This window comes from Bombina bombina, chromosome 3 (genome assembly GCF_027579735.1).
Source record: "Bombina bombina isolate aBomBom1 chromosome 3, aBomBom1.pri, whole genome shotgun sequence".
Lineage (NCBI taxonomy): Eukaryota > Metazoa > Chordata > Amphibia > Anura > Bombinatoridae > Bombina > Bombina bombina.
This window is the reverse complement of record NC_069501.1, coordinates 858,485,333-858,509,015: the sequence shown is the minus strand read 5'-3', so window position 1 is coordinate 858,509,015 and position 23,683 is coordinate 858,485,333. Positions and strand designations below refer to the sequence as shown.

General features: G+C 36.9%; 1 protein-coding gene across 8 annotated transcripts in view; it reads left to right on the top strand.

The window, feature by feature from the left end:
- Positions 1-23,683, top strand: part of MBNL2 (muscleblind like splicing regulator 2) — a 514,609-nt gene that overhangs the window by 424,109 nt on the left and 66,817 nt on the right. For 4 of the 8 annotated variants that reach the window (XM_053707831.1, XM_053707828.1, XM_053707827.1 and 1 more), the window contains exons 6-8: positions 6,058-6,111; positions 6,751-6,904; positions 22,157-22,251. In XM_053707831.1, the coding sequence (XP_053563806.1) occupies positions 6,058-6,111; positions 6,751-6,904; positions 22,157-22,251 (303 nt within the window). The remainder of the gene's footprint in view (positions 1-6,057; positions 6,112-6,750; positions 6,905-22,156; positions 22,252-23,683) is intronic. The other 4 variants (XM_053707834.1, XM_053707832.1, XM_053707829.1 and 1 more) reach the window with 3 other exon arrangements.

The window sequence follows — 23,683 nt, the reverse complement described above, 5'->3', positions numbered from 1 at the left end:
CTTGGCCGGCTACCTTCATGGGAGTCGTGATCCGCGGGGCTGACTCCTCGGAGGTTGTTTGGGCTTGACGGACTCTGGGACTGAGTGGTTTAGTTCGGCTTTGCCGGCGGTGTAACTAATGTGCAGTTAACTGGGCTTTGAGTTCGCTCCCGCGTCGTTTATATTTCTCCAACATAGGTGTGTCCGGTCCACGGCGTCATCCTTACTTGTGGGATATTCTCTTCCCCAACAGGAAATGGCAAAGAGCCCAGCAAAGCTGGTCACATGATCCCTCCTAGGCTCCGCCTACCCCAGTCATTCTCTTTGCCGTTGTACAGGCAACATCTCCACGGAGATGGCTTAGAGTTTGCTTCTTCTGAGGCTATTTTTGGGAGAAAGGTTTTGCAAGCCGTGGTGCCTTCCATTTAGGTGACCTGATTTGCTCCCTCCCTTCATCCGTGTCCTAAAGCTTTGGTATTGGTTCCCACAAGTAAGGATGACGCCGTGGACCGGACACACCTATGTTGGAGAAAACAGAATTTATGTTTACCTGATAAATTACTTTCTCCAACATAGGTGTGTCCGGTCCACGGCCCGCCCTGGTTTTTTTAATCAGGTCTGATAATTTATTTTCTTTAACTACAGTCACCACGGTACCATATGGTTTCTCCTATGCAAATATTCCTCCTTAACGTCGGTCGAATGACTGGGGTAGGCGGAGCCTAGGAGGGATCATGTGACCAGCTTTGCTGGGCTCTTTGCCATTTCCTGTTGGGGAAGAGAATATCCCACAAGTAAGGATGACGCCGTGGACCGGACACACCGTTGGAGAAAGTAATTTATCAGGTAAACATAAATTCTGTTTTTTTAGGTTGTCGAGTAATCAGGCTGTGGTGCCTCTCGAAGGGGCCGCCTTTTCTAACCACCCGTTGTTTGCATTCAGTGTCCTTTAGCTTGGGTATTCTTTTCCTAAAAGTAATGAATGCAGCTGTGGACTCTTCCCTTTTAAGAAGAAAAACATAAATTATGCTTACTTGATAATTTTATCTTCTTCTGAAGGGAAGAGTCCACAGCTCCCGGCCGTGTTTTTATCTATGAGGCGTCTGTAATTTTTTGTTCTTCTGGCAACATTTTTCACCCTGATACTTCTCCTATTGTTCCTTGTTCCCTTGGCAGAATGACTGGGGAATGAGGGAAGTGGGGGAGGTATTTAAGCCTTTGGCTGGGGTGTCTTTACCTCTTCCTGGTGGCCAGGTTCTGTATTTCCCAAAAGTAATAAATGCAGCTGTGGACTCTTCCCTTCAGAAGAAAATGAAATTATCAGGTAAGCATAATTTATGTTTTTTTATTGTGTTATCTTACTGCCCTGTTAATGGTCTCTGTTACAATACCATTATAAGGTCTCTTCTCAGAGCTCTGTAGTCCTATCCTTTAGATTGAGAAATCAAGTTTTTATTTTACTTAATTTAAAACTTTTTTTTTTAAGAAAGAAAAACCTGATTTATTAACGTGACATGAACATGGGCAAAAATGTTAACATTTGCAAAAAGCCATGCCCAAATAATGTCACTCAAAACAAATTAAAGAAAAAAGTTTACAAAACTCTGGTTTACTGACTGTTTGAAAGAGTATATAATATTGTCCATGTGCTAGGAATATGATGCCTTTTTTGTGTGGCACTGATACATTAGATAAATGGGTTACCATCCATTAATAACCCTCCTGATACCCTAAGGTTTGAAATGGGGCCCTTCGTCATTTGGAGCAGCAACTTGGTAATGAGCCTATTAGTGGAAACAGTAGATTTCTCTTTCATGATTGTTACAATATTTATTGATAGAAGATTGTTGCAATTTTATTTGTGGCCACATGAAACAATGTAGAGACAAACTAATCCCAGTAAAATACTAAAGCTCTACTAGAATGATGGTGGAGATAGTACAGACTGATTTTAAATCATTGCTATAAAGTTTGTTTTTAAACACCAATCACGTCTAGTAAAATAATATACAAGGAACAGTAAGTGCTTTCAAAGGTATCCTTTCCAGCATCTATGCTCAATCAGGTAATAACGTTTACCATAGATGCATAGCACCATTTAGCCTAAAGAAAATGATACTATACCTACAGACAGGAAGTGAGAGCAAAGGGTTGTGTCTGGAAATAAGTGGTGCCGCTGGGTCATTTTCAATAAATAGGTTATAGCATTTTTATTTTTTTACATCCAACTTTCTTTTACAGAACAGGCAATTTGGTCATTCATTTTCTATGTCAGCTATTTCACTTGACTTTAAAGAAGTCAGCATTAAAGCGACATGAAACCCAAAATATTTCTTCCATGATTCAGATACAACATGCCATTTTAATCAACTTTTCAATTTCCTTCTACTATCAAATTTGCTTCATTCTCTTGAAACCTTTGTTAAAGCTACAGTAATGCACTACTGGGAGCTAGCTGAACAGATTGGGTGAGCCTATAACAAGAGGCATGTATGTGCAGCCACCAATCAGCCCCTGGCTCCCAGTAGTGCATTGCTGCTCCTGATCTACCTTTTTATGTTTTTTTTTTTTTATCAAAGGATACCAAAAGAACAAAGCAAATTAAACAAAAGAAGTTAGTACGAAAGTTATTAAAAATTGCGTGCTCTATCTTAATTATGAAAGTTTAATTTTGCCTTTACTGTCCCTTTAATGAGGTGACTAAGCTGTGTGAATAGACCAATAAGTGTCATATGACTGCAGTCAGTCCAGGCTTGTATCATTTGTTATATTAGCTTTTTTTTATTTAGATCTGTACTAAAAAGTTTCTACCACTAAACATACTATAGAGGAGAAGCTTAAAGGGACAGGAAAAGCAAACAAACTTTTGATTCAGATAGAGCATGCAATTTTAAAAGCAAACTTTCCAATTTACTTCTTTTGTCAAATATACTGTTATATTTTGGTATCCATTGGTATATAGCATACCTAGGTAGGCTCAATAGTGTGCATGTATTTTGACCACTTTATAGTAGCAATGTCTACAATAATATATCAAATTGTTACAAGTATTGTTGTAAACACTTCTAAAATGGAAATGATTTAATTTCATGCTCTGGGAAGTTTGATTTTGACTTTCATTTCCATTTTAATACTGTTTTGCTTGTTAAAGGGACATACACATACAAAAATAATTAAAGGAACAGTAAAATCAGAATTAAGCATAAACGGATTGGATAGAACATGACATTTTAAACCCCTTTTCAATTTTTTTCTATCAATTTTACTTAGTTTGCTTGCTATCCTTTGTTAAAGAGTAACCTTAGGTGAACTCAGGAGCATGCACGTGTATGTAGCCATGTGGCAGACATGTTTGGAACATTGTTTGTAGCAATGTTATACATAGTAGCAAACTTTACTGCCATAGAGTACTAGACAAGTGCACACGCCTAAGCCCCTATTTACTCTTCAACAAAGGATAAAGATAAGAAAGCAAAGTTGTTAATATAAGTAAATTGAAAAGTTGTTTAAAATTGCATTTTCTATCTGAATCATTATTATTTTGATTTTACTGTCCCTTTAAACTGCTCTGTATTGCTGGAGCAATCTAATTGTCCTGCCGTGTTTTTTCGACAGCTTTGCTAAAATGAAATATAATTGTTAACACTAGTCAACCCAGATGGAACACTTCAAGTGCTGCCCCCCTACAGCAATACAGCAGAAACAACGGCTGCAATACGGTTTGCCTGAAGCTGTATATAAAAATAATCAGCAACATTATTACTATGATTATTGATCTTACATACAGTACATTTGCTGCTCATCAAGTACTTGTTTAAACAAAAGAAATAATTAAAAAATATAAATTGACTAAGTTTGCACTTTTTTTGTAAACCTTTTGAAATAATAGCATACAACATCAGGGGCTGTAAGATTTAATGTAAAAAGTGTACATATGAATAAAAAAAAGGTCAAAAATTAAATGTGCATAGGTGCATTTCAATTTGAAATAGAAGCATTTTTGCATTATACTTCTATGCTTCTAATAAAAGATTTTACTATTTTCCTGCAGCATACACACATATCCCGTTAGGGCCGTGCACCAGTATTCAAACACAACACCTTCCCTGAGAGTCAGCAATAGCTTGTATGACACAAATTCCATCTTCAGAAGCAATACACATTACTGCTGACTCTCTGAGAAGACGTGGTGTTGGAATACTGGCGCGTGGGGTCCTCACAGGATATGTGCATATGCTGCAGAAGAACAGTAATGACTTTTACTAGAAGCATTTTCGCTAATGGAAGTATATTGCAAAAATTCTTCTATTTCAAATTGAAATGCACCGTGGACATTTCAATGTTGATCTCTCTGTCCCTTTAAATCTTCAGCTAACATTATATGAGCTTTGTAGCAGTTCTAGTTTGCTGTGCGAGATATCATGATTTGGGTCTCTTACTACACTTATAAAATCTAATGGCAGGAACGCCCACTGCCAATTGGCTAGAAAGATACATGAAATAAGCCTCAATGAATTTCAAACAAGATCTCACCTGAACCAGACCCATCGGCTGCATAAAAAGCGACCATTAATTTAGCCCAATGTGTGATCTATGACAAAAGCAGCTTCTGTTATGCTGCTGGCAGATTTTAGCTGATATTTTATTGACAGAAAATGAAAGAACTGAAATAATTGGACTGAATTAGTTGTATACTTTGCTATATGGCTAGCCCTCTTTTTCATTAATATTGGTATCATTTTTATAAATGTTATAGTGCTATAAACTGAGGTCATTAGGTAATCAGATCAAGGTCTGTCTGTGGTCCAAATCCAGTCTGCATGTTGACTTTAACCATTTTAACCTTGTATTTGTTTAATCCAGCAATATTCAAATGTGGTCAAAGGAAAAACATGTGAACCCTTGATGAAGTCATACCCTCCCTCTGCATAATGTGACTGTCAGTAGCTATGCATTTGCCGACTCTACATAGTCATTAGTATTCCAGCATTTTGTGTTTTTTGTGTATTCATGGAAATGAGTAATGTGATTAAAATGATATCAATTTATTACATAATACTGTAAACAAATATGTATAGCATCAATGTACAGTTGTTGTTTTGCTTTTCTGCACTTGTCCGCTTTCAGAGTGACAGAATTTGTTTTCTGTATTGCTGCTTTTGTTTTGCTAATGCAGCACTTTTATAAAGCATCTAACGGCTTCCCAAAAACATACATGATTTAATATGTCTCATTATTGTTACTGTACTTCCGTCATTTTTAGCACTGACAACAAGGGAGGTATTTATCAAGGTCTTTTGGCTACAAACGCATAAAGATGTATTGATTTCATGTTTTGGAATATCTGTAGACATTTATCTTTGTAGCCACCAGACAAACAAATAAATCCTTCTGCATTATTACATCAAAAGTGCAGTACTGGTCATGTATGCATAGAATTAAAAAGAAAACATATAAGACTTGTAAAAGGACATTACTGTAATTTATAGAACATAGTATTTTAGTGTGTTCAATCAGTTTATTGCTGTTGCTATCAATTGCTGATGCAATTGAAGAATATGAAATGTCAAAATTCAATATATTCTTTCATTTTACTTTAAACTTACTAGGCCTTTAAACAACTGCTTGAAATACTTGTAAGAGTAGTAAAATATGAGTCCCTACAATTTCTTTGAAATTTTTGGGTACTTTAATATTAAAAATAATAATCATTTATATTGATGTGTTATCATGCTTTGTAAGACTCTAAAGATTATTAATTAATTGGTCTTCTTAAATTTCAAACATCTGTATTTTACTCTCTTATATGCTTTTAACAAAGGTATAGTAGATGCATTTTTTGCTTTAGTACTAATTCAAGGTGTAATATTCATTTCTTTAAAGAAACATTTTCGTTGTTGTGCATGCCTAGTGTTTTATATGTTGTATATTGCATTCAGAATATTTTTTTCCTTCTCACCTATCCACAATGCAATGCCGTACCCATGATGCACCTCTGCTTGCTGTTTACCTGTATGTTAATTCGCTTGAATCCCATTGGCCCACTGCCATCATGTGCTCGCTGCCTGTTATTAAAAGACGCAGTCGACTGCCAAAGCAATGAAGCGACCTCTCGAAGCAACTGTAGATCTGGTACTTTGACCTTTCACCTTTTGCTTTGCATGTAGCTTTATCAATGATGCAACTAATGTTTTTTTATTGCTTTGTTAACATCATCTGAGACAACCAATGCATATAATTAATTTATGAATAATTTCAAATTTGAATTTAGTCATCTCATTTTATCCATTTATACGAAATTTTAAAATTTCATTTACATCTTTAACATAACTTCATTCTGAAGTACATATTGCAACATGCAAATGGATCAATTGCTTTTACTGAAAACCAGTACAGTAACTGACATTTTATTAAACATTGGTATTTCTATAGTTTTATTCTGTATACCCTAGAATATTAGTTAAATAATATTTGAAATTAAACATATTATCAAAAAACTATTTTGTTTATTTTAAATATTTATTTTCTGTAGTTTGGTAACTACAGATTTAACTTTACATGCTTTTGCTACCAATAACAAAAGTTCACTCATTCTGCATTGCCTCAGTTTCGGTTAAGACGCATGGCAAGGCATTTAATAGTTTTCCTTTTTTTATGTATTTGCAAATTTTCACAAAGTGTGATTTACATATATATATATATATATTTCTGTGTATTTCAGACAGTATACATTCTGTAATCTACAAGTGTAATCTAATTCTTTGTTAACAGGCATTTCCTCCTGGCGTTTTGCACTCTTTACCAAAGCGACAAGCTCTTGAAAAAAGCAATGGTGCCAGTGCGCTGTTTAATCCTAGCGTCTTGCACTACCAGCAGGCTCTGGCTAATGCACAGTTACAACAACCTGCAGCATTTTTTCCAGCAGGTATGTCTTACAGTCTTTGAGGTAAAAATATTTTGGGTTATTTATATTTCATTTAGTGACGTGTTGAGCATGGAAACTTTAGCTGTGTTTTTTTTCTGGGTTGAATAATAAAAAAAAAATTAAAAAAAACTTTATTGCATTCATGTAAAATTTACAAATTATTCTTTCGTTGTAACAGTCACTGTTATTAGAAGTACATTTTAAAGATGCAGTTCTCTTCCTTAGTAAATCTATATTTTGCTATAAGTCAGCAGTTTTAAACTTTATATATGAAAATAAGGTTTTGTATATGGTAAGTAGAAACGTTTTTAATTGTATACAATGATATATATTATCTCAGTCCTGTGGAAGTCTTGCTGATGGAGCCATTTTAGTCCTAAAATTAACTTGACTAATCCAAGAGGTTTTAGTTAATGTATATCAATAATGAAGATTTCTTACACTGGAAATGATGTACAACAAACTGGTGTATGAATTATCATTTAGCAACTTATTTTGCTCATAGAACAGTGTAAAAAAACATTTTTTTCCTTAAAGGAGCATAAATAAGGACTTGTTTCACATCCAGTCATTACGCAAATGCTATTTAATCAGCAGTTAATTATGGAAAAAACTGCTGCATTGTTGAATAAAATGTTGTAATTAAATTATGAAACCCATCGCTAATAAGCCCCTGAATTATTTAAAAAATAAAGTAAATTATATCTATTGCAGTATTTATCAGCCTGCTAATTACTTTTTAAAATACAACACTGTTTTTAAATTATACTTGATTTTTTTTGTCATTGCCAACAAACAGGGATTTCTGAAGAGGAGCTTAAAGGGACAGCGTACTGTGATTGTTTTCTCCTTTATCGAGTTTCCAATGATTCATTTTACCTGTTAGAGTTTATTACATTGTTTACAGATAGCTCCTTTACCTTAATTTTGCCATTTAAAATAGCTTTTTGTCTGTCAAATCCCTACCTATACTGAAAATTCCAATACTTAAGTTGGAAGTTTGACAGAGAGGCACTAAAATGTTAATTTTCCATTGTTTTCTCTTAAGTATTGATCTCATTGTGTATATAAGGAGAAAAAATTGAGAGATAAGTTAATACTGTCCTCTCTTCCTACAAGCTCAACCCAATTCATTTGGTTGTGGTTTCAATTAACAAAAAAAACTTTTTCATATATGAAAATAAACCTAAACGAGCAACACATTTCCATACATGTTATACTACAACTGGTACAACAAGTTATTGTAAACAAATTAAGGGAAAACTAATTTTACAATACACTTCTGCTTTAATGTAGGAAATATATTCTTAATTCAGTGTCTGGCAAATTCTAATCATAGGGATCCATGATTCTTGTTCAGGATCCTAACTTTTTAAATTATTAGCATTCATTTCCATATAAAATAATTGTCCTTAAAATCTTTTTCTTGGTTTCTCAGCATTCCCAGTGAGACATTTGTCAACCTCTAGTCTCAGATGAATTATAATTATACTAAAAGAGTTTTGTTTATCAGCTAGTGAAGTTGGCATTACAGGTGTCTGGTTTTAAAAGGTTTTATTGTTATGTGTTTTTATTACAATTGCAAAAGAAAATGAATTGGTATTTAAAATTAGAAATGCATAAAATTACAAAATAGAATTCTCTATAAAGGCTATGAATTTTCTGTCTAATATTAGTATAAATGCAATGGAGCAGGTTTCCGTATTTCATTTACATAGATATTACTACTTTATACTTTTTAGTCCTCAGTATATACTATAAATGGTGATTTATTTTGTGCCTTACACTACAGTATAAGAATGTCTTTTTGGGTTAGGTATTTTTATTATAATATCCAGGGGTTATTTTATTTTTTACAAGGGCACTATCAATTGTTATCATTTTCACTATTCTGTAACACAGAAAATGCACTGTTTTGGGAAGTCTTACTGTATAAATGGTTTTATTTTGTTTATAAATATTTGTATTTTGTTTCCTCTTTAAAAAAAGAAGAAACGCAACAAAATATTTTGTGTTGCATTTATATAGTTTAAATAAAGATTAAGGCTGCATCTTTAAAAAAAAAGCTTTAGGCATAGATGTAATTTTAACATAACACAATGAATTACAACATTAACATTGATTTAAAAAACCAAAACCTTGCTTTAGCCTTTTTTACTTTTTAATAATGCATGTTTTATTGGTGTTAAAAATTAAACCTAGCATTTTGTGTTAAAATTATTCACGCATGAAAGGGTTTTAAAATAGTAATTGAGAAAATCTGACTTTGATATAGACGTTTGTCTGCCACTATAGCTATTTTTCCTTCTTCCTACTGTTTCTACTGGTTTGAAAAGACTTGTATGTAATTGTTATATAAGTAGGGCAACCAATGCACATGGCTCTTTTAGCCTAAAATGTAATTCACCAAAGTATAAAATTAGGTGTGTTTTTACTTATATATATATATATATATTAAAAAGCTAATAGAACTGGAATGTTTATGACATTAACTTGTTTTGAAACGTAAAACAAAAATGTAGTCCCATCTGAAGCCTCTTGGTCTTTTCCAACCAATAAGAGTGTGGATGCAGGTCTTGATTCTTGTCAGCTTAAGGATGTGTCCTATATGATCTCTTCCTAACAAGAATGTGTCCTATATGATCTCTTCCTAACAAGAATGTGTCCTATATGATCTCTTCCTAACAAGAATGTGTCCTATATGATCTCTTCCTAACAAGAATGTGTCCTATATGATCTCTTCCTAACAAGAATGTGTCCTATATGATCTCTTCCTAACAAGAATGTGTCCTATATGATCTCTTCCTAACAAGAATGTGTCCTATTTGATAACTACCTAATAACTGACACGATTGGTTCATTTTATTTCTCTGTATGGATGTTCTAGATTTGCCATGCCATGGTCTTTAAGCTATCTGGAATTTGTTGCCTTTGCAGCTGTTTAATTTAAGAATGTTTTAACAGCTCTTCTGTGAAGAATGTGTTTTCTCTATATATTACCGTTCACTTTAAGGTCATTCATCGTTTTGTGTAGTAGTTTATGGATTAAAAAAAACACACACACAAAGAAGAGATTATGTGCTCTCCTAAATACAAATTAGGACAAAAATGTACCATCCTTGCAGGTAGACAGGTTTGCATGTAGTGAACCTTTCCGCCTGCAATTGCCACTTACAAATTGAGCAAAATTAGCATTGCACAATGTTTTTTTGTGCAATGCCCCCCTTTGCTCTGGCACAACCAATAGCACTAGAGGGGTCAATCACCACAAACGAGTGAGTGTTTGGATGATTGATAGCGCTAACCTCTGAGGTGATGAGGAAAAAGAAGCAGTTTCTGGTTCTTAAATATGTGGCAGCAGGTTTGCTTATGTAAACCTGCTCCACATAGCCCAAAACCCTGCGAATGCAACTTCATAAATCTAACCCTTAGTATGGCTCCATTACAGAAGCCTGCAGCTCCCATCAAACTTTGCCTAAAAAGTCAATAGAATTGGCAACTTTCACACTTTTGATAACAAAGCCACCAGCTAACATTTTAGGTTTTATAGTTTACATGTTCAGGCTCGTCACCTAGAAGCCCTTTTTTTAAAGTCAGACAAATATTTTTAAAAAATAATTTACAATTTTTACACTTTATCTTTCATTGACTGCTGCCCCCTCTCTAATTATCAGTGTATTATTAATTTGATCTTTAATTTGCAATTGGTTAGCTTTATTAATAATTACATATTAACATGCACTCATGTTCGTTGATGTTGTTTAATGGTACTCAGGTTTTATATCACTGTTATCATGCTACTTATACATTTTATTCTTTTTGCTGGAAATTGTGTGTATGCTAGCAAGTACATCACACCTAGATGAAAGTGCTGCTCCCCACTAAGGTTCAGCTTCAAAACCAAACAGCAGACTGCAGTAGTTTCTGCATATTTTGTGCCTCCAAATCACCTGGCTGCACAGGATCCATCTTGAAACTTTAAGTGCATTAATGGGACATTAATTACATTTTCAGGATTCAGTGTATAATTAAAAACAAAAAGAAATCTTTGCAATTTACTTCTATTACCAAATGTACCTCTCTCTCTCTCTCTTGATATCTATTGTTGAAGTTTAGTTCCTTTCCATGAGCGCATAATTAGGTTCAGGACTGTACATGTATCTTTGAGAACTACAATGCCTTGCAAAAGTATTCACCCCCTTGGTATTTTTCGTGTTTTGTTGCCTCACAACCTGGAATTAACATGGATTGTTTGAGGATTTGCATCATTTAATTTACAGAACATGCCCACAACTTTGAAGATGTATTTTTTTTTATTGTGAAGCAAACAACAAATAGGACAAAATAACAGAAAAAGTCAATGTGCATAACTATTCACCCCCCTAAAGTCAATACTTTGTAGAGCCACCTTTTGCGGCAATCACACCTCCAAGTCGCTTTGGATAAGTCTCTATGAGCTTGCCACATCTTACCACTGGGATTTCTCCAACATAGGTGTGTCCGGTCCACGGCGTCATCCTTACTTGTGGGATATTCTCTTCCCCAACAGGAAATGGCAAAGAGCCCAGCAAAGCTGGTCACATGATCCCTCCTAGGCTCCGCCTACCCCAGTCATTCTCTTTGCCGTTGTACAGGCAACATCTCCACGGAGATGGCTTAGAGTTTTTTAGTGTTTAACTGTAGTTTTTATTATTCAATCAAGAGTTTGTTATTTTAAAATAGTGCTGGTATGTACTATTTACTCTGAAACAGAAAAGAGATGAAGATTTCTGTTTGTAAGAGGAAAATGATTTTAGCAACCGTTACTAAAATCCATGGCTGTTCCACACAGGACTGTTGAGAGGAATTAACTTCAGTTGGGGGAACAGTGAGCAGTCTTTTGCTGCTTGAGGTATGACACATTCTAACAAGACGATGTAATGCTGGAAGCTGTCATTTTCCCTATGGGATCCGGTAAGCCATTTTTATTCAGACAGTAAATAAGGGCTTCACAAGGGCTTATTAAGACTGTAGACATTTTCTGGGCTAAATCGATTCATATATTACACATATTTAGCCTTGAGGAATCATTTAATCTGGGTATTTTGGTAAAATAATATCGGCAGGCACTGTTTTAGACACCTTATTCTTTAGGGGCTTTCCCTAATCATAGGCAGAGCCTCATTTTCGCGCCGGTATTGCGCACTTGTTTTTGAGAGGCATGACATGCAGTCGCATGTGTGAGGAGCTCTGATACATAGAAAAGACTTTCTGAAGGCGTCATTTGGTATCGTATTCCCCTTTGGGCTTGGTTGGGTCTCAGCAAAGCAGATACCAGGGACTGTAAAGGGGTTAAAGTTAAAAACGGCTCCGGTTCCGTTATTTTAAGGGTTAAAGCTTCCAAATTTGGTGTGCAATACTTTTAAGGCTTTAAGACACTGTGGTGAAATTTTGGTGAATTTTGAACAATTCCTTCATACTTTTTCGCAATTGCAGTAATAAAGTGTGTTCAGTTTAAAATTTAAAGTGACAGTAACGGTTTTATTTTAAAACGTTTTTTGTACTTTGTTATCAAGTTTATGCCTGTTTAACATGTCTGAACTACCAGATAGACTGTGTTCTGAATGTGGGGAAGCCAGGGTTCCTTCTCATTTAAATAAATGTGATTTATGTGACACTGAAAATGATGCCCAAGATGATTCCTCAAGTGAGGGGAGTAAGCATGGTACTGCATCATTCCCTCCTTCGTCTACACGAGTCTTGCCCACTCAGGAGGCCCCTAGTACATCTAGCGCGCCAATACTCCTTACTATGCAACAATTAACGGCTGTAATGGATAATTCTATCAAAAACATTTTAGCCAAAATGCCCACTTATCAGCGTAAGCGCGACTGCTCTGTTTTAGATACTGAAGAGCATGAGGACGCTGATGATAATGGTTCTGAAATGCCCCTACACCAGTCTGAGGGGGCCAGGGAGGTTTTGTCTGAGGGAGAAATTTCAGATTCAGGGAAAATTTCTCAACAAGCTGAACCTGATGTGATTACATTTAAATTTAAGTTGGAACATCTCCGCGCTCTGCTTAAGGAGGTATTATCCACTCTGGATGATTGTGAGAATTTGATCATCCCAGAGAAACTATGTAAAATGGACAAGTTCCTAGAGGTCCCGGGGCTCCCAGAAGCTTTTCCTATACCCAAGCGGGTGGCGGACATTGTAAATAAAGAATGGGAAAGGCCCGGTATACCTTTCGTCCCTCCCCCCATATTTAAAAAATTGTTTCCTATGGTCGACCCCAGAAAGGACTTATGGCAGACAGTCCCCAAGGTCGAGGGAGCGGTTTCTACTTTAAACAAACGCACCACTATACCCATAGAAGATAGTTGTGCTTTCAAAGATCCTATGGATAAAAAATTAGAAGGTTTGCTTAAAAAGATGTTTGTTCAGCAGGGTTACCTTCTACAACCAATTTCATGCATTGTCCCTGTCACTACAGCCGCGTGTTTCTGGTTCGATGAGCTAGTAAAGGCGATCGATAGTGATTCTCCTCCTTATGAGGAGATTATGGACAGAATCCGTGCTCTCAAATTGGCTAATTCTTTCACCCTAGACGCCACTTTGCAATTGGCTAGGTTAGCGGCAAAGAATTCTGGGTTTGCTATTGTGGCGCGCAGAGCGTTTTGGTTGAAATCTTGGTCAGCTGATGCGTCTTCCAAGAACAAACTCCTTAACATTCCTTTCAAGGGGAAAACGCTGTTTGGCCCTGACTCGAAAGAGATTATCTCTGATATCACTGGGGGTAAGGGCCACGCCCTTCCTCAGGATAGGTCTTTCAAGGCCAAAAATAAACCTAATTTTCGTCCCTTTCGTAGAAACGGACCAGCCCCAAGTGCTACGTCCTCTAAGCAAGAGGGTAATACTTCTCAAGCCAAGCCAGCCTGGAGACCAATGCAAGGCTGGAACAAGGGAAAGCAGGCCAAGAAACCTGCCACTGCTACCAAGACAGCATGAAATGTTGGCCCCCGATCCGGGACCGGATCTGGTGGGGGGCAGACTCTCTCTCTTCGCTCAGGCTTGGGCAAGAGATGTTCTGGATCCTTGGGCACTAGAAATAGTCTCCCAAGGTTATCTTCTGGAATTCAAGGGGCTTCCCCCAAGGGGGAGGTTCCACAGGTCTCAATTGTCTTCAGACCACATAAAAAAACAGGCATTCTTACATTGTGTAGAAGACCTGTTAAAAATGGGAGTGATTCATCCTGTTCCATTAGGAGAACAAGGGATGGGGTTCTACTCCAATCTGTTTATAGTTCCCAAAAAAGAGGGAACGTTCAGACCAATCTTAGATCTCAAGATCTTAAACAAGTTTCTCAAGGTTCCATCGTTCAAAATGGAAACCATTCGAACAATTCTTCCTTCCATCCAGGAAGGTCAATTCATGACCACGGTGGATTTAAAGGATGCGTATCTACATATTCCTATCCACAAGGAACATCATCGGTTCCTAAGGTTCGCATTCCTGGACAAGCATTACCAGTTCGTGGCTCTTCCTTTCGGATTAGCCACTGCTCCAAGGATTTTCACAAAGGTACTAGGGTCCCTTCTAGCGGTGCTAAGACCAAGGGGCATTGCAGTAGTACCTTACTTGGACGACATTCTGATTCAAGCGTCGTCCCTTCCTCAAGCAAAGGCTCACACGGACATAGTCCTGGCCTTTCTCAGATCTCACGGATGGAAAGTGAACGTGGAAAAGAGTTCTCTATCTCCGTCGACAAGGGTTCCCTTCTTGGGAACAATAATAGACTCCTTAGAAATGAGGATTTTTCTGACAGAGGCCAGAAAAACAAAACTTCTAAACTCTTGTCGGACACTTCATTCCGTTCCTCTTCCTTCCATAGCGCAGTGCATGGAAGTAATAGGTTTGATGGTAGCGGCAATGGACATAGTTCCTTTTGCGCGCATTCATCTAAGACCATTACAACTGTGCATGCTCAGTCAGTGGAATGGGGACTATACAGACTTGTCTCCGAAGATACAAGTAAATCAGAGGACCAGAGACTCACTCCGTTGGTGGCTGTCCCTGGACAACCTGTCACAAGGGATGACCTTCCGCAGACCAGAGTGGGTCATTGTCACGACCGACGCCAGTCTGATGGGCTGGGGCGCGGTCTGGGGATCCCTGAAAGCTCAGGGTCTTTGGTCTCGGGAAGAATCTCTTCTACCGATAAATATTCTGGAACTGAGAGCGATATTCAATGCTCTCAAGGCTTGGCCTCAGCTAGCAAAGGCCAAGTTCATACGGTTTCAATCAGACAACATGACGACTGTTGCGTACATCAACCATCAGGGGGGAACAAGGAGTTCCCTGGCGATGGAAGAAGTGACCAAAATCATTCAATGGGCGGAGACTCACTCCTGCCACCTGTCTGCAATCCACATCCCAGGAGTGGAAAATTGGGAAGCGGATTTTCTGAGTCGTCAGACATTACATCCGGGGGAGTGGGAACTCCATCCGGAAATCTTTGCCCAAATTACTCATCTGTGGGGCATTCCAGACATGGATCTGATGGCCTCTCGTCAGAACTTCAAGGTTCCTTGCTACGGGTCCAGATCCAGGGATCCCAAGGCGACTCTAGTAGATGCACTAGTAGCACCTTGGACCTTCAAACTAGCTTATGTATTCCCGCCGTTTCCTCTCATCCCCAGGCTGGTAGCCAGGATCCATCAGGAGAGGGCGTCGGTGATCTTGATAGCTCCTGCGTGGCCACGCAGGACTTGGTATGCAGATCTGGTGAATATGTCATCGGCTCCACCATGGAAGCTACCTTTGAGACGAGACCTTCTTGTTCAAGGTCCGTTCGAACATCCGAATCTGGTCTCACTCCAGCTGACTGCTTGGAGATTGAACGCTTGATCTTATCAAAACGAGGGTTCTCAGATTCTGTTATTGATACTCTTGTTCAGGCCAGAAAGCCTGTAACTAGAAAAATTTACCACAAAATATGGAAAAAATATATCTGTTGGTGTGAATCTAAAGGATTCCCTTGGGACAAGGTAAAGATTCCTAAGATTCTATCCTTTCTTCAAGAAGGATTGGAGAAAGGATTATCTGCAAGTTCCTTGAAGGGACAGATTTCTGCCTGGTCTGTGTTACTCCACAAAAAGCTGGCAGCTGTGCCAGATGTTCAAGCCTTTGTTCAGGCTCTGGTTAGAATTAAGCCTGTTTACAAACCTTTGACTCCCCCTTGGAGTCTCAACTTAGTTCTTTCAGTTCTTCAGGGGGTTCCGTTTGAACCCTTACATTCCGTTGATATTAAGTTATTATCTTGGAAAGTTTTGTTTTTGGTTGCAATTTCTTCTGCCAGAAGAGTTTCAGAATTATCTGCTCTGCAGTGTTCTCCTCCTTATCTGGTGTTCCATGCAGATAAGGTGGTTTTACGTACTAAACCTGGTTTTCTTCCAAAAGTTGTTTCTAACAAAAACATTAACCAGGAGATAGTCGTGCCTTCTTTGTGTCCGAAACCAGTTTCGAAGAAGGAACGTTTGTTGCACAATTTGGATGTTGTTCGCGCTCTAAAATTCTATTTAGATGCTACAAAGGATTTTAGACAAACATCTTCCTTGTTTGTTGTTTATTCTGGTAAAAGGAGAGGTCAAAAAGCAACTTCTACCTCTCTCTCTTTTTGGATTAAAAGCATCATCAGATTGGCTTACGAGACTGCCGGACGGCAGCCTCCTGAAAGAATCACAGCTCATTCCACTAGGGCTGTGGCTTCCACATGGGCCTTCAAGAACGAGGCTTCTGTTGATCAGATATGTAGGGCAGCGACTTGGTCTTCACTGCACACTTTTACCAAATTTTACAAGTTTGATACTTTTGCTTCTTCTGAGGCTGTTTTTGGGAGAAAGGTTTTGCAAGCCGTGGTGCCTTCCATTTAGGTGACCTGATTTGCTCCCTCCCTTCATCCGTGTCCTAAAGCTTTGGTATTGGTTCCCACAAGTAAGGATGACGCCGTGGACCGGACACACCTATGTTGGAGAAAACAGAATTTATGTTTACCTGATAAATTACTTTCTCCAACGGTGTGTCCGGTCCACGGCCCGCCCTGGTTTTTTAATCAGGTCTGATAATTTATTTTCTTTTACTACAGTCACCACGGTATCATATGGTTTCTCCTATGCAAATATTCCTCCTTAACGTCGGTCGAATGACTGGGGTAGGCGGAGCCTAGGAGGGATCATGTGACCAGCTTTGCTGGGCTCTTTGCCATTTCCTGTTGGGGAAGAGAATATCCCACAAGTAAGGATGACGCCGTGGACCGGACACACTGTTGGAGAAAGTAATTTATCAGGTAAACATAAATTCTGTTTTTTGCCCATTCCTCCTTGCAAAACTTCTCCAGCTCCTTCAAGTTGGATGGTTTGTGCGTGTGAACAGCAATCTTTAAGTCTGACCACAGATTTTCTATTGGATTGAGGTCTGGGCTTTGACTAGGCCATTCCAACACATTTACATGTTTCCCCTTAAACCACTCAAGTGTTGCTTTAGCAGTGTGTTTGGGGTCATTGTCCTGCTGGAAGGTGAACCTCCGCCCTAGCCTCAAATCACGCACAGAGTGGTACAGGTTTTGCTCAAGGTTTTGCTCCTGTATTTAGCACCATCCATCTTTCTCTCAACTCTGACCAGTTTCCCAGTCCCGGCTGCTGAAAAACATCCCCACATCATGATGCTGCCACCACCATGTTTCACTGTGGGGGTGGTATTCTTTGGGTGATTTGATGTGTTGGGTTTGCCCCAGACATAGCATTTTCTTTGTGTCCGAAAAGTTAAATTTTAGTCTCATCAGAACAGAGCACCTTCCTCCATACATTTTGGGAGTCTCCCACATGCCTTTTTGCAAACTCAAAACGTGCCATTTTGTTTTTTGATGAAAGTAATGGCTTTCTTCTGGCCACTCTGCCATAAAGCCCAACTCTATGGAGCGTACGATTTATTGTCGTCCTATGTACAGATACTCCAGTCTCTGCTGTGGAACTCTGCAGCTGTTCTAGGGTTACCCTAGGTCTCTGTGCTGCCTCTCTAATTAATGCCCTCCTTGCCCGGTCTGTGAGTTTTGGTGGGCGGACGTTTCTCTTGGCAGGTTTGCTGTTGTGCCATGTTGTTTCCATTTGGTTATGATAGATTTGATGGTGCTCCTGGGGATCATCAAAGATTTGGATATTTTTTATAACCTAACCCTGACTTGTACTTCTCAACAACATTGTCCCTTACTTGTTTGGAGAGTTCCTTGGTCTTCATGGCAGTGTTTGGTTAGTGGTGCCTCTTGCTTAGGTGTTGGAGCCTCTGGCGCCTTTCAAAAAAGGTGTGTATATGTAATGGCAGATCATGTGACACTTAGATTGCACACAGGTGGACATCATTTCACTAATTATGTGACTTCTGAAGGTAATTGGTTGCACCAGAGCTTCTTATGGGCTTCATAACAAAGGGGGTGAATACATACGCACTTGCCAATTTTTTGTTTTCTATTACTAAAAAATAGTTTTATGTATATATTTTTCTCATTTCACTTCACCAATTTAGACTATTGTGTTCTGATCCATCACATAAAATTCAGATTAATAAAACATTAAACTTAAGGCTGTAATGTAACAAAATAGGTAAAAAGTCAAGGCGGGTGAATACTTTTGCAAGGCATTGTATATGGCAGCAGCGTTTGCAACAATGTCTTACCAATAGTGCTCAAGACATGTAGATGCTCCTGAGCCCACCTCAGTCTTCTGTCAGAGAAAAAAAACATGATTTAGCGAATTATACAAAGAGAAAGAGTTACACTTGATAATAGAAGTCAACTAGAATTTTTTTTTAATTAAAAAATAAATAAAACTACATTCTATTAACTTAATTTTGGACCTCCATGGCCCTTTAATACTCCCTTATGCCTTGTATGGGGACAATGGGACAGTGCCAATAAACTTCTAATTCTATAACCTCGACCTCTTGAAAACCTCTTTTGGCATCGCTCACACAGCGTATCTTGGTTGTGCACACAGCTTTTTTTGTATTAATGTTTGTTTTTGTGCATGCTTAGTTCACATAACAAACACTCCTGGATTAATTTAAAAAAATGAAATCAGAATGTACATTGTAAAATTACTCAAAAATTGTTAATTGCACATATCATAAATGTATTATTATTTGTAAAGTGATAAAAGAAACTGCTGTCAAACACACTAGAAAGTCACCATCAATACTGAAATAATAATTTGTCATGTTTGGCCTCTTATCTTGTTTCTGTGAAACCTGTAAAACACCCTTTTCTAATAGTTGTTTTTGTGTTTTTAACTAGATTTTCCTGTTTTGTTTACTTAATTTGAGCAGTTCTATTTATTCATACAGTGGCCTTTCTAATGGATTGGAATGACTTAGAAAGCAAAGCTTAAATTCAGCGATTGAAAAGTAGGCAACTCTCTCATGGTAAACACAAAAAATGCAATCATAGGATTAACAACATTATCGATGTTGTTTAAAACCAATTTTTTTCTATTTAAGTCTTTAAGTACCTATGGGAGGTCTGATCTCCCTGCTTATCAGTGATTCAATCTCAGTGACTAGTGATTATCAGATTTGTTTAAAAGAATGTTAATGTTGGCAGCGTTAATCTTTACTAAATGAATGAGGAATAATTGATGAAAATTTTAACATTTACATGTTTAAATTAATGTTAAATTTCACCATATCATTTTTTTTTCTTAAATAGAATGCTACGATATTTAACACATGATCTACTGTATATTGCATATTTTAATGGTAGAACAAATGTCAAGGCAAACATTTGTTTTAGTATTTGAAAGTTAAAAATCAAACATTGACAGTTCTTATTGTGATTGGCTCACATGTGCTCGGCTAGTGAAAGCCTTAAAATCTGGCAGATTATTAATACTTGGAGACTGGTGTTGATAAATAATACATTCAAACAACATTTTTGCAAGCTGTGTTTAGTGAGTTATTACTAAGCAAAACACAATTTAGAAAAGCTACATTGTATTGATAATGTAAACTTTTTTTTTTCACCTTAGTGTAACAAGTTGTATTTGCATACCAATTAGTAATCAGTTCACAATTGGTGCAGCAGAAAATTGACTTTAACTGGTAGGAAGGTTTATATGCACATCTAAAATGTCACTGGTAGGCTGCAACAGGTCAAAAGAATAAATACGATTTTTCAATTATTTTATATTTGGTTAGCAGTGATACCAAATCAGCTCACAAAAAAACTTTGATTAGTATGGGTTTTAAACATCAACAGGTCCCTTTACGAAGAGCTCCTTTTATGATCGGTAATGCCTTACATTTACCTTTTAATAAGGTTTTGTGATTTGAGGAAAGGGAGGTGTTAAGAGAAACCGACAACCAGGAAGCAATCCATTACAAAATAATTCACCTGATTTTTTTGGCTTTTGCCATCAGTAGACACTTACAGACATGGATCTCATGAAACTATGAATGGCCTTGAAAGACTAGTGTTCACTAATACCTTATTATATTGAGCTATGCTTGTTTTTCACCCTGAATGTTAACTCTGTTTAGCTAACCTGTTTCTTTCCTTTTATTCATTTCTCCACCTTTCATTGCATGCCATGCAGGGTCAGTTTTGTGCATGACACCAGCTACCAGTATTGGTAGGTTCCTATCTACTTTTTTTCATCTTCTTATATCTACAGATTGTACAGTTTACGGATATAAATGTGTTTTAATGCTCTGGATTATACTTACATGTGTTAAATTCCAATGTTTAAACCCATGGTCATCAAAGAGAGCTGCCACTCATTACTACACAATGCGTTGCAGGCCTCCCTGGTACCCAAGGGGTTAATTAATCCTCTTTTAAAACCTGCCTAGTATATGTCATATTTTCACATGCTGTGTGGCTTTTACAATAACACCTGTAGCCTATTTTTAGTTTGTTTTTAATGTCTTTCTCTTTAATGAATAATTAGGTGTGTGTAGTTTATGTCTGTCTAGATTGTCAGTGTTTTGCTTTCTTTCTCCTTTTTGCTGTGTTTACTATATCTTCAGTGTTTCCCAGAAACCTTGCACAACAAAAATATGCCTATCATACAAAATGATATCCCTGGATTTATAATTAGTGACCCTATGTAGGGTTATTATTCTACAGCGCCGTAAACATAGATATAGCATGGTATAATAAAAGCTGAATTAACTGTTACAACTCCTACACAGTTTCTGCAATCCTCCTCACTGCCCATTGCTTGTTGTTTCAAGTGTCTTCTTATCTGTTTTTAAAATAGTCGGGACAAGTGTGTGGGGTTCCAGTATTGTAAATGAGCAACTGGCACCCAGTAATATCTGGTGAAATAGAGTTCAGATAAGAAGCCACCTGAATAAAAATATCAACAATGGAAGAAGTGGATGAAGGAAATTCTGTTGCTGAAAATACCAGGAAACCATAATGAATTATATAAAATGATGGCTTTTCTGTGCCCGCTAGTTAATATACTTTATGCCCTAGAATCCTAGAAGTACTGGGTGCACAAGCTGGCACTATCGGTTAGTTAATATAGTTAAAAAAAAAGCCACGACACAAACCTTTTTAAATGTTTACTTTGTCCCTTTAAAGTCATCTCCAGAGTGGTGATACACTGCCAATCCTGAGCTGAACCTGGCTGCTGAGCCAATCAGGTGAGGCTTATGTGAGTATGCACCACAAAGGTTGTGTTCAGATAAGGATCAGCAGTGTATCACTTTGTGAGGGTAAATAGTTATAGACTTTGGATGAATGCCACTTTTTTAAAAGAAAATGTCCAGTTTTCTTACAGTGCATTAAGAAAATATTGTAATGCAATAGACATATTTTATTGCAATTTTAAGTCCAAATGTAACTAATTATTGTCATAAAATATAAATTATTGCCATTTATTTAATCTTAAATTGCTGTTCTGAAAACCCCCAGCTTCAAACTAATGATCTGATCTGTCTGCTTACTTAATTTGCCTTTTCTGGGAATTGCTGATAATATATATTTATATTTTATTTTACAAACATCCTTTAAATATACCTGTAATAAGCTTATTTTCCCTTTTTTTTTATTTCTCTCCCACGCTTTCTTGCTTTGCATTGTGATTGCATGCCATCTGCTGGTTTAACCCATGATGGCTTGCTCTGCTATGTGATATTCACCATGCCAAAACCACTTCTATTACCATAATGCTACACCCTCCTGTTCATTGCTTCCATGGTTCCCCTCCTGAAAGTACCCATGATGCACAGCGCTACGTCCGCCAATGTCTCTGCAGCAACAACTCCTGCAACAAGTGTCCCCTTCGCCGCAACAGCCACAGCCAATCAGGTTTGCTCCTTTTAAAGCTTTCTTTCACAAATCCCAAACTCTAAATGAGTGCTATTATCTTTTAAAGAAAAAAAAAATTCTCACCAGAATTTTTTTTATCAGTGTCTATCCATCAAATTTTATTTTTTTAGTTCTTTGTAGAAATGTATTCCTAAACAGGTTGCACTTATTCAGAGTTAACATTTTGCAAGTATTGATCCTTCTGTTTTGTTTCCTTGTATGTTTTGAAAACAATGTCTTTAATTGGGAAAGCATAAATGACGTTACTTTAATAAAATAAATGACGGTAAATGTATTAATTCTCGTATATAAATCACATTATTTAGTTTTAATTTATTTAGCTCTTTACTGTTTCACTTTTAAGCGATCTGTCTTGTCATCCACAAAATAGTAAAGAAAATACTAAATATACAATATTAATATAAGAAACATGTTCTTGTATTTACAACAACATGTTCCTTTTCTTTTGAAAATGTTACCCCAGATTATGTTTTCCTGCTAAAGCCTTAATAACTTTCAATTACATTCGTTTCATCTCGGTTAAATCTCAATTATATTAAAACATATTCATTTTGGTTTTGATATAGAGAAATCTCAGAATGTAGTTATAGGTATTAGCAAACATACATGTGATTGGTGTATATCGATATGTCTCTTTTTTTTAGCATTTATAACATAATTCGTATTTAATAAAAGAACAAATTTATATGGTACATCTTCGGATTGGTATTAAATTATCTGCAATAAATTTGGAGCCGATTATAGACCTTTAAATTAAAATTCTTGGGCGTATGATATTTTGTGCCAACAAAACACAGGGACAAACAATTTACAAATTATGCACAGTGTAAGATGCTATAACTGGTAATTATATTGTTTTGTCAACAGTTTGCATTTCTTGTGCATCAATGCAAATTGTAATAAAAGGAATAGCCTTTAGGCCTGAACAGTCACCTCCCTCAGTAATGTAGTTGTAGTATATATCTTTGTAGAGAGGTATATAATCAAGATATTATTGTCATTACATTTTATTTCAGATAGAGCTTTTGAAGTGAAAAGTTAAAAAATAAATTTGGGGGAGACAATTTTATTTTTCATTCGCTACATTTAGATGGTGTGCTCAGTAACATTTAAAGGTTGGGTAAATTTGATGAGTTGACTCCAAAACTTTACCAAGATTCTGAATAAGCAGTGCATATAAAAGATCTTTCTATATGTATAAGTATATATTAAACCCTTTTAAATAGGTACAGAAAGTTGATGAACACTACATGGCAAATTTAAAGGGAAAGTAAAATCAAAATTAAACTTTCATGATTCAAATAGAGCATATAATTTTAAACATCTTTCCAATTTACTTATATTAACTAATTTGCTTCTCTTGTTATTCTTTGTTTAAAAGCATAGGTAGGTTTAGGAGCAGCAAAGCAGT